A 10,524-nucleotide genomic window follows, 5' to 3' on the forward strand; every position below is an offset into this window, starting at 1 on the left:
ACTTTTTGAGATCGTCGGCGTCGAGTTCTTCTTCAGACTCTCCGGACTCGTCGGCGTCGAGTTCTTCTCCAGCCGCATCCGGGCTCGTCGGCGTCGAGTTCTTCTCTAGCTGCATCACGATTTGGACTCCTAGGGTTCTAGCAGTTCTAATATATGAGTTCAGTTCGAATCTAATTCCGTTTAAAGAATGTTTTGACAGTCCTGATAACCGGTGATATTAGTATGGTAGGCCAAAGATTTGTTAAGGCCAAAGAAACTTTGCTATTAGAACATATCAAACAACGATTGCTATTAGAACATATCAAAGAACGAATTGGTTAAGGCCAAAGAAATCGTAAAATACAGTTTAAGGTATCTTCTTTAACTCTTTGTTCTTCTTTTGCAGATGGTAAGCTTTCGATGAGTTGTGGAATTACCTGATGGTGTGACCAAAGAGCACAGACTTGGTGCTAAGCGAGTGTGATTAGGAAGTGTAGTGAAGATAGATGTTCTGATGTGACAAATAGACAGAACTAACAGTTTTGCGGGTGTTGTGTTGTGTGATGTTCCTGAGACCTTAATATGTCTTGCTTCTGTTGGGTTAGCAAGTATCTTACAGTGGGATGGATAATTTGAGGAATCCTGTTGTGATTCCTTTAGCTCATATTGACCGGATTAGATAGTGGACAGAAGACCTTACACGAATCTTCTCTAGCAGTTTATCATTGCAATTCCAGTGGAAACCTGATTTCACTAAGTTATAAGTTTATATTTTCGTCTTTCATGTGAAAATTGTGTTGTTCACTGAATGATTATGCTAAAGAGGGGGTTTTATTTTGTTTATTGCAGGCTGAGATAGTGGAATATCTGTTGTTGGGACTCATGATCTATTTGACCATCGACATATGTAGTCCCAAAAGAATGTAAAGAAGTTATTCCTCTTGATGCTTGGGTCCTGCTGATAAAGTCCTTCACTCTGCAGAGCTTCTTAACGCCTACAAGACAGGGTGAGACTCTGATTCTTTTTTTTCATTACGCCTATGCTGAGAAAACTGAAATATTATCTGATTCATGACTAAAGATGAATCACATGGTTTTGTAGATACAAACGGTCAGAACACACCAACACACATCCAAAATGTTTAGTTGAAGCCAGAAATTGTAAATTCCTAATCAGCTCGTATCTATGGTTCTCCATAATATCTCTACATTTAAGAATGTAACATTTTACTCTTTCTTTCATCTAATCTCATTCTATGTTTCGTTTTTGTAATCCTATGTCTTTTTACTGGTCAATTTGCGTATTATTTCGTCTTTATACATATGAAATACGTTGAAGTAGTTATGAATGACCAAAATAGTGCTGTCAACGACCAAAGATGTGATCCACTTTTGTTTCTTTACTAGGTGAATGTCATTGTGACAACTTAATAATTCAAATTTGGATTTTACCTCCATAGCTTACTAATTACTTCTTCTTAATTTTTTTATACAAAATAAGATTTAGTAAAACATGACTTTCACAATATATTCCAACAAATAAACAATTAAGTTTTAACATAAGAAAAAAATAGCACCTAACATAATATAATACTATACACAAAACAAACTATAAATTACAAAAAAAAGGGAAATTTCACCACTTTCATGGTACCACTTTTTATTTTTAACACCACTAAAGAGACATTTTTAAAATACATTATTTATTAAGTGACAAAAGACTCTTATACCATTGTTCTCTATATATATAATACATTATTATTTAAATAAATAAAAAATAAAAAATAATATTTTTTTATGTTTTCGAATTATACTTTTTCAAATTTGAACTTTTTTATAAAAATAAATATTCATATTTTTCGAATTTTTTTCTTTTTTCAAAATTTCTTTTTGAAAATAAAAAATTATGTTCGAAAATGATTTTTATATTTTTAAATATTTATTTATATATTTATTAAAATCCTAAATTTCACATTCCAAAAACCCTACCTCACATCTCAACTCTAAACCATAAATCTAGATTAGTTAACCCTAGAGATATAAGTGTATTTTACCTTTCATTTAAAATGATGGTAAAAGTGATTAGTGTAGACATGAAAAGTGATACTATGAATGTGGTATTTGTGGCAATTTTCCAAAAAAAAATCTCATCTTCAAAAAAATATCAATACATTTTAAAAATATACAAACATGCTTGAAATTGAAAAAACATTTTTAAAAGAAAATTTATAATAAAATACCGAAATCTATTATTATCTGCCAACCAAAATTTAATCAAATAAAATATTTATAACATGTAACTAAAATATAACACATATCAAATAAATAACTTCAATAAAAACTTAATATAATATTTAACTTCCGCAGCGTAGCGCGGGTATTGACCTAGTAGTTATAATATTGCTTAAATGAAAGTAATAAGTTAGAGAAAATTCGAAGTTCCCAACGAAAACTATTCGTGAAAAAGATAATGAAAAATAGTATTAACTAAATCTATTGAAAATAAATATATGGATCTATTTTATCATGTCTTTATGTGTGCATGGTTATGATGTCTGTGAACACGTTTACGATAACTCAATACGATGTATATATTCCAGAGGTAAGTTATGATATTGCGGTCTAGTTTATCTTCCTGCGCTAATGTTCGATTATTTCTTTCAGCTGAGAATACATTTCAAAAACTATTTAAGGTTTCTGAAAAGATAAAAAGAGGAAAAAAAATCATTATAGGGTTTTATCCTAAAACAGTAAAACCCACGTGGGTTATGGACCATTGCCTATATACTATAACGAATAAGATTTTTGTTTTCTGTAACCCCACGACACATTTATTGGAATTTTAGCGTCATGTCACCATCACCCATACACCGAGCAGGTGCGATGGTCCACATTATATCTTTAATACCACAAAAAAGAACTCCAATAATATCAAAATATGTTTTCCTATAAAAAATCAGGATAAATTACGCTTTGACCTGGTTAGTAAATGTTAATAAACCAGCAGGAGAAGACAGCTTTATCTTGTGTAAATGACTGACTGAATTATTGAAGCAAATACTATTATTGTGATGAACGAATGTTAATATAAACTTTCTGTACCTCGCGTTGAATAAAATGGGCCAGGAAATCCTAAAAGAGAGGAGGAAAATGAGTGTCGTTCACGTGATACCTCGTGATGGACATGCTTGTATGTCTGACACGCAATGCTTTCCATTTTTGTTGGTGTCTTTAGCGATCGACGAAGCAAAACCTCAGCCACTCCATGTTTCCATCTCCTAAAAACGACAACGACCTTTCGGAATATACATTCCAATCTAGACTTACACAGTACTCACATAATTAATGATGGGTAAATGTTTGCATTATTATTGTTACTATTCTAAAAAAAGAATATCTCCCATCATCTTTCATGTAACCGAAACAAGAAATACTATTCGTTTTGTATGTAATGGAAGGTGACCTACTGGCTGTCGGCTGACATATATAGTACTCTAGTTAAGTAACTTCAACACCAGCTCATAGGTCATACATATACATATTTTGGCATCACAACTATTAAGTATTGTTATTCTATTAATTAAATATGTAAAAGTATGCGAGTATATCAATTGGTTTTGTTACTTTTGTATAATATTTTCGTCACTTCTACTTCACAACGTGTGATATTCCCAAATTTTGTGGCCCAAAAACGCTTTAGTGGGCTTTTAGTTAGCCCATATAATGAATAATATGAAACGGACCAAAAGCCTCTTTCTCAGGAGGAGGGTTATATCCTCTCCTATGAGAAAATCTCACAGGTGAGCGAGATCACCTTATCGGAGATAAGAGTCGACAAAATTGAGGATTCTCCTTCTCGCGGGCGATCGCCATGGATTTGTCTCTTCTCCGTCCGCAGCCATTCCTATCGCCATTCTCAAATCCATTTCCTCGGTCGCGTCCCTACAAGCCTCTCAACCTCCGTTGCTCCGTATCCGGTGGATCCGTCGTCGGCTCTTCTACAATCGAAGGCGGAGGAGGAGGTAAAACCGTCACGGCGGACTGCGTGATCGTCGGCGGAGGAATCAGCGGCCTGTGCATTGCGCAAGCGCTCGTGACGAAGCACCCAGACGCTGCAAAGAATGTGATGGTGACGGAGGCGAAGGACCGTGTGGGAGGGAATATCATCACGCGAGAGGAGCAAGGGTTTCTATGGGAAGAAGGTCCCAACAGCTTTCAGCCGTCTGATCCTATGCTCACTATGGTGGTACGGTTTAATGCGGAACATTGTGGTTTAGTGGATTTTAGGTTTAGTGAATTGGTTTAGTGGATTGGTTTAGTGGATTGGTTTAATGGATTTTAGCTTTTTGTTAAAATTTAGGGGTGTGAGTTATACAGCTCATGACCTTGCTCAGCATGAACACAGATTCTATTTGTTAAGCTCATTTAATAAGTTTAATGAGTTTTAATAAGTTTAATAAGTGAGCTTAAATTAGATTACGAATTATATGAACGATCTTTAATGAACATGAACTAACTCATGAGTATAACTTATCTTTAACGATCTTTAGCCATATATAGATTGGATAACTTATATTTTTCTTATGTCAAAATAAGATAATTTCTATATTTAATTATATTTATCTTCTCCAAAACATTAGTATTATTTAATATTAATGTTTTGGATGTTTTAATATTTAAATTTCGAATAATATTATAGAATTTAGTGGGTTTGAAGGATGATCCCTATTAAAATTGCAGGTAGATAGTGGTTTGAAAGATGATCTAGTCTTGGGAGATCCTACTGCTCCGAGGTTTGTGTTGTGGAATGGGAAGCTGAGGCCGGTTCCGTCGAAGCTAACTGACTTGCCTTTCTTTGACTTGATGAGTATTGGAGGGAAGATTAGAGCTGGGTTTGGTGCCATTGGTATTCGACCTTCACCTCCGGTTTGTACTCTTACCGCTCCCATAAAGTTTATGTGATTGGAGTTGGTTCATGTTCTTAGAGTTTGGCAAAGGTGACAGGGTCGTGAGGAATCAGTGGAAGAGTTTGTAAGGCGTAATCTTGGTGATGAGGTTTTTGAGCGCTTGATTGAACCCTTTTGCTCAGGTAATGTTATTAATAGCAGTTGCTTTGAGCTTTGAACTTTGAATTCATATGGTGATGTGCTTTTGAATTTTTCTATGCGTTCAGGTGTTTATGCGGGAGATCCTGCGAAACTGAGTATGAAAGCAGCTTTTGGGAAGGTTTGGAAGCTAGAGGAGAATGGTGGGAGCATCATTGGTGGTGCTTTTAAGGCAATTCAAGCGAAAAATAAAGCTCCCAAGACAACCCGAGATCCGTGAGTAACGCAACCCATTCCACGAGTGCTTTCTTTCACTTTACATACCTTCTCAAGTCAACATGATACTGCAGGCGTCTGCCAAAGCCAAAGGGCCAAACTGTTGGTTCTTTCAGGAAAGGACTCACAATGCTGCCAGAGGCAATCTCCGCAAGGTATTGTATTCTTTCAAATGTTGGCAAATGAATCTTAGAAAGGGCTTAAAAATGTCTCGATTTGGCAGGTTGGGTGACAAGGTGAAAGTTTCTTGGAAGCTCTCAAGTATCACTAAGCTGGCCAGCGGAGAATATAGCTTAACTTACGAAACTCCGGAGGGTATAGTCACTGTACAGAGCAAAAGTGTAGTGATGACTGTGCCATCTCATGTTGCTAGTAGTCTCTTGCGCCCTCTCTCTGTAAGTTCCTTTTCCTGTCAAATTACTTGTGAATCCACAAATAGATGAGCTAGTTGAGTATATACTGGTTTTAAATTTGATGACAAAGTTGCTGAAGATATGGTCTATTTCAAGGATTCTGCAGCTGAAGCGCTCTCAAAACTCTACTATCCGCCAGTTGCAGCCGTATCCATCTCATACGCGAAAGAAGCAATCCGAAGCGAATGCTTAATAGATGGTGAACTAAAAGGGTTCGGCCAGTTGCATCCACGCACGCAAAAAGTGGAAACTCTTGGTAAATCCAAACTTCTCTTTATTTTCCCTTAAGCTAAAAGTAAACAACATTAATCATATGTTGCATTTATGTAGGAACAATATACAGTTCATCGCTCTTTCCCAACCGAGCACCGCCTGGAAGAGTATTGCTATTGAACTACATCGGTGGAGCTACCAACACTGGGATCTTATCAAAGGTACTACTAATAAACATGTTTCTTGAATTTTAAGACAAACCATGTCTCGAAGTTTTTTATATGTTGTGGTCTCTTTTGCAGTCGGAAGGTGAGTTAGTGGAAGCAGTAGATAGAGACTTGAGGAAGATGCTGATAAAGCCAAGCTCGACCGATCCACTTGTACTTGGAGTAAAAGTATGGCCTCAAGCCATTCCTCAGTTTCTGATAGGTCACATTGATTTGGTAGACGCTGCGAAAGCATCTCTCTCGTCGTCTGGTCATGAGGGCTTATTCTTGGGTGGAAATTACGTTGCCGGTGTAGCATTGGGTCGGTGTGTGGAAGGTGCTTATGAAACTGCAACCCAAGTGAATGATTTCATGTCAAGGTATGCTTACAAGTAATGTAACGCAGCAACGATTTGATACTAAGTAGTAGATTTTGCAGTTTTGACTTTAAGAACACTCTGTTTGTGAAAAATTCAAGTCTGTGATTGAGTAAATTTATGTATTATTACTACAAGTTGTGGCCAAAATAGCAAAAAAAGAAAAGAAAACACACACACAAAAGCATGAATGAGAGAGAGAGATGGGGGTAAATCTAGAAGAAATCGATCATAACTCTTGAATCTTGAGGATCTTCGTGAAGTGGTGACATCTTGATAGTGTCGAGTGTTGTGGGTCTTGGAGATTTGTAATGGGGAGAAGATGAGTGTGATGATGTGAGAAGCATGGGAGAGGAAGACGAACTGAACTCGAGGTTTGTAGGGTGGAGGATCTGTGTGAGTAGAAGCACAATTGACGCCATTGATGATGATCAGCTTTGAGGAAGCTTCTTCGTCTTTTTAGGTTTTTGGTATGGAGATTTAATTGCCGCAAATATGTTATATATAGAGAGAAAAAGTGGGGGCCCACTGTGATAATCTAACGACAGTGGTTTTGTTCTAGTCAAATCCAACGGACGAGAGAATCCAGTGGGACACTTGAAAACTTTGGGTAGCAAGTGTTTTTTGGGCTTGACTTTTTAGCTCGCATTTATATCTCGCCCCAAAACTAGCTGTTCCACCTTGCATGGCTTCCTTCTAATTATTTTAAGAACATTAAAAAGTACGTTTTAACTTTTAAATAATCTATAATTCATGCATTTTATTTTACACTAATTTAGATTAGAATTTTTGAAAAAAATTAAGTATTGGCTGAATTTTCTATGCTCATTAGAAAGCAGATGTTACTTGCATTTTAGCAAAATAGAATCATATTAAATTACATCAAAATTAATTGAACCACAAAAAAATAGAGTATTCTACATTATATATCAATATATATATAAATAAAAACATGAATACAATGAACAAATATAGTGGTTTGTGTGTTGGAAAAGAGTTAGGAGGTTTTAGATAATTTCAGTTTTAGTTTAACATCAAGAATACTATTGGTGTATAACTTTGCCCCCAATAAATTTTGTAGGTAATAGTTGGCCAATCAAAACCAAATCACATTAAATTGAAAAATGATCCATAGAAAATAAAAAGGAAATAGACATTATTCAATCAAATCCATCCATGTGTGGGAGCAATGCATGTGCATACATGTTCAACCTTTTTTGCTTATTCAAAGTAAAATAATCTTAGGGTCAACCAAATTGTTATTTAAGCGAAGGGCCTCTGGTTTTCACAGTCCAAATTAGGCCCAGTTCCTACATTTAACAGCCCAGCATATCTCTGATAAAACCCGATCCGGTCATTGACCCGCCCATCTCCAGCTATCCCGCATTCTAAACCGCCATTTATAATGTTCGTGGTTAAACCGAAACCACCGGTCCGGTTAGCTGCTAAATCCGCCTCCGTAGGCATGTATCTACCGATCATAACGTCATGGCATGATGGTTTGGGACTCTGCTCCGTCATCCAAAACCAAAGTGCTGTTTGGAAAGCTATCACTGAATTATTCGCCACTATCTCAGGATTCCTTAGACCGTCGAATCCTAAAGCTCGACCGGCCGGTCCGTAGTTATAGTTCCTTTATTCATTAAAAAAACAATTGAGATCAATATAATATTATTTAAGGTTTACTTCCGAAATATGAATGGATGATAGTAAATAGGGTCGACGATCTATTTCTCCACGAGAACTATCGTATAGCATCAGATCTCCATCAAACTATGTCTTCGTATTAAAACTCCATGAATTTAAAATTCTCAACTTATTTCTCTCTAAATTATAAGTTGTAAATTGATTTCTTCCCAAATCTATAGTTCGAAATTTAATTGTCCATAGACCATGGTTTTAATCAGTTTACTATTAACTCACCAATTTTAAACTAATTAAACCCAAAAAAACCTTACTTTTAATTTTATTATTTTTTAAAACTGATTCATCAAAAAATTGAATTAAAATTGCCAAAAAATTATTTGTCTAATAAAAAATTATGGGAATCACTTTTTTTTTGTGTGTGAATCACTTTTTTTTAAATAAAAAATTAGTTTGAGATTTTCATTGGTTTAATTGGTCGGTTAACCGATTAAAACCATGGTCTATGGACAATAAGGTTTCGAGCTATCAGTTTGGGGAGAAATCTTTACAACTTATAATTTGGAGAGAAATAAATTTATCATAGTTTGGTGGGGATCTGATGCTATACGATAGTTCCCGTGGGGAAATAGATCGTTCACCCTAGTAAATAATATAAACATACCACGAGAGTTGAATTGGACCTCTTCCATGGTAAGTCTTGTTAGAGAAACAAGGCCATTCCGTATTAGAAGAATCACAATAATTGCTTTGTGGACTTATTTCTTCTTTAAAACACAAACCCCAAGCATACGGTCCGTCCGGTGCCGTTGGCCACCCTCCGGTTGTTTCGTGTGAAATCTGAGCCAAAAACGCTGCCACTTCGCGTCGTCGCGTCTCCATGGATCCGACGCTACCAAATCTTGGAAACCGCCTTGTCGCCTCCGCAAAGGATTCATAAGTGTAGAAACCATTTGCGCGCGGGACAAGCAGTATTGTCTTTGTGGATGAACATAGAGTCGTAAAGTGATTTTGGTACCAAACGCGTGACTGTGGTAGCCTCGGTTTGGCTAGACGACAGTATTGAGAAGAATGAGAGAAAGATCCAAAAGAGAAGAGATAAGTGTTGAGCCATTTGTAGAAGGATTATGGTGTTTTTTGTGTAATAAGAACGAGGGTTTTGTTCGTTATATAGATGTAAAAATTTGTAAAGAGTTGACTTTGACATTAAGGGTCGACTTTATCTTTTCTCACTGTGCTTTGAACTTTGAAAGTTCGTTAGACGTATAACATGCTGCTGCTTTGTTCCATTAAGTAATTGATGTTTATTCCATGTTAAGACTTTTTGTTTTGAAACGTTTATATTATATCCACTAACTCTCGTTTTGAGATACATGTCCCATATAAGGCAAATTGGAAATACTTATGGCTGATATGAAGCTTTGATACTCAATTTTCTTGGCTTCTATGTAGAATCATTTTGGCCTTGAGTAATAAACCCAATTATTTGAGTCATAGTCTTTGGGAGCATGGCAATAAACTGGAAAAAAATCAACGAAAATGAAATAAGCTTGTCAACATAATCACTGAATGATATAGATAGTGTGTCTACATTATAATGCAACTTATAAATACTGTGGCTGACGATTCTTTATTCGGTCAACGGCGCAGTATCGATAAAAAAATATATTATTTGAGTTATTATTCTTTGAAGACACATTATCTTGCTTTTGAAACTCGTTTTTAATGTATGAGTGAATTGTCAAAGACCGATAAGTTTTTTTTTATTGATGTAGAAAATACACAAAAGTTTCTAGTTTGGCGGCTAACTACTTGATACAATATTAATATAAAACACATCTGATAGAAAAATCCATCAAGTATGAAGAGATTAGTTTCAAATCACCAAGTGCATGGTGATTAAACTAATGTTCAGAGCCGCTCCTGACTATTCTAAGGCTGGAAGAAAGAAACTTGTTTTTGGCTGGTTTGCATATGTTTTTTTACAAAAAAGCTTGTAAAATACATGTTAACACTTCGAACCTAGGTCATTCAAAGAATAACATAAGGTAACTTGCCACCAGGCCATAAGAACATTATTTAATCCGTCACCGAAATAACTATGATAATATTGGCTGCTGGAAGCGAGTGCTTGATTGGTGTAGCCGGCACTGCTAATGTTATAGCTCATTCAAACTTATGTCTTAATTCCTCCATCTCAAAGTTTTTATTATTACATCTAGTTATGATCATCTTAAAATGATGGTAAATCTAAATCATGTCCAAAATGCATGAGAGATTTTTAGGCTAGATATTTGTTTAACTTTGAGATACATAATAATTTTTAATAATAAATTTTATATTTTTTAGAAATTTCCTTGCAAACCCGTAA

The 10,524-nt window shown here is 35.6% G+C and overlaps 2 protein-coding genes across 2 annotated transcripts; one reads left to right on the forward strand and one right to left on the reverse strand.

Moving 5' to 3' along the window:
- The first annotated feature begins 3,762 nt into the window (after positions 1-3,762).
- On the forward strand, positions 3,763-6,643 carry LOC103844594 (protoporphyrinogen oxidase 1, chloroplastic). Its single transcript, XM_009121394.3, has 9 exons — positions 3,763-4,225; positions 4,720-4,905; positions 4,984-5,068; positions 5,153-5,300; positions 5,375-5,455; positions 5,524-5,695; positions 5,810-5,969; positions 6,044-6,147; positions 6,229-6,643. The coding sequence occupies exons 1-9, from the start codon at positions 3,851-3,853 to the stop codon at positions 6,526-6,528; spliced, it is 1,611 nt and encodes a 536-aa protein (XP_009119642.1). The 5' UTR covers positions 3,763-3,850; the 3' UTR covers positions 6,529-6,643.
- Positions 6,644-7,616: 973 nt separating this feature from the next.
- On the reverse strand, positions 7,617-9,397 carry LOC103844592 (chitinase 10). The gene is given in 3 exon segments (XM_009121393.3): positions 7,617-8,142; positions 8,818-9,110; positions 9,112-9,397. Coding segments are annotated over 3 exon segments (912 nt in total). The 5' UTR covers positions 9,361-9,397; the 3' UTR covers positions 7,617-7,772.
- Between the last annotated feature and the right edge of the window lie 1,127 nt (positions 9,398-10,524).

This window comes from Brassica rapa, chromosome A10, assembly GCF_000309985.2.
Source record: "Brassica rapa cultivar Chiifu-401-42 chromosome A10, CAAS_Brap_v3.01, whole genome shotgun sequence".
NCBI classification, from domain to species: domain Eukaryota; kingdom Viridiplantae; phylum Streptophyta; class Magnoliopsida; order Brassicales; family Brassicaceae; genus Brassica; species Brassica rapa.

Excerpts from the sequence above, each read along its gene's own strand:
- LOC103844594 (XM_009121394.3), top strand. The coding sequence starts at position 3,851 with ATGGATTTGTCTCTTCTCCGTCCGCAGCCATTCCTATCGCCATTCTCA. Across the intron at positions 4,906-4,983 it reads GTATTCGACCTTCACCTCCG|GGTCGTGAGGAATCAGTGGA; the intron begins GTTTGTACTCTT and ends CAAAGGTGACAG. Across the intron at positions 5,456-5,523 it reads CCAGAGGCAATCTCCGCAAG|GTTGGGTGACAAGGTGAAAG; the intron begins GTATTGTATTCT and ends TCGATTTGGCAG.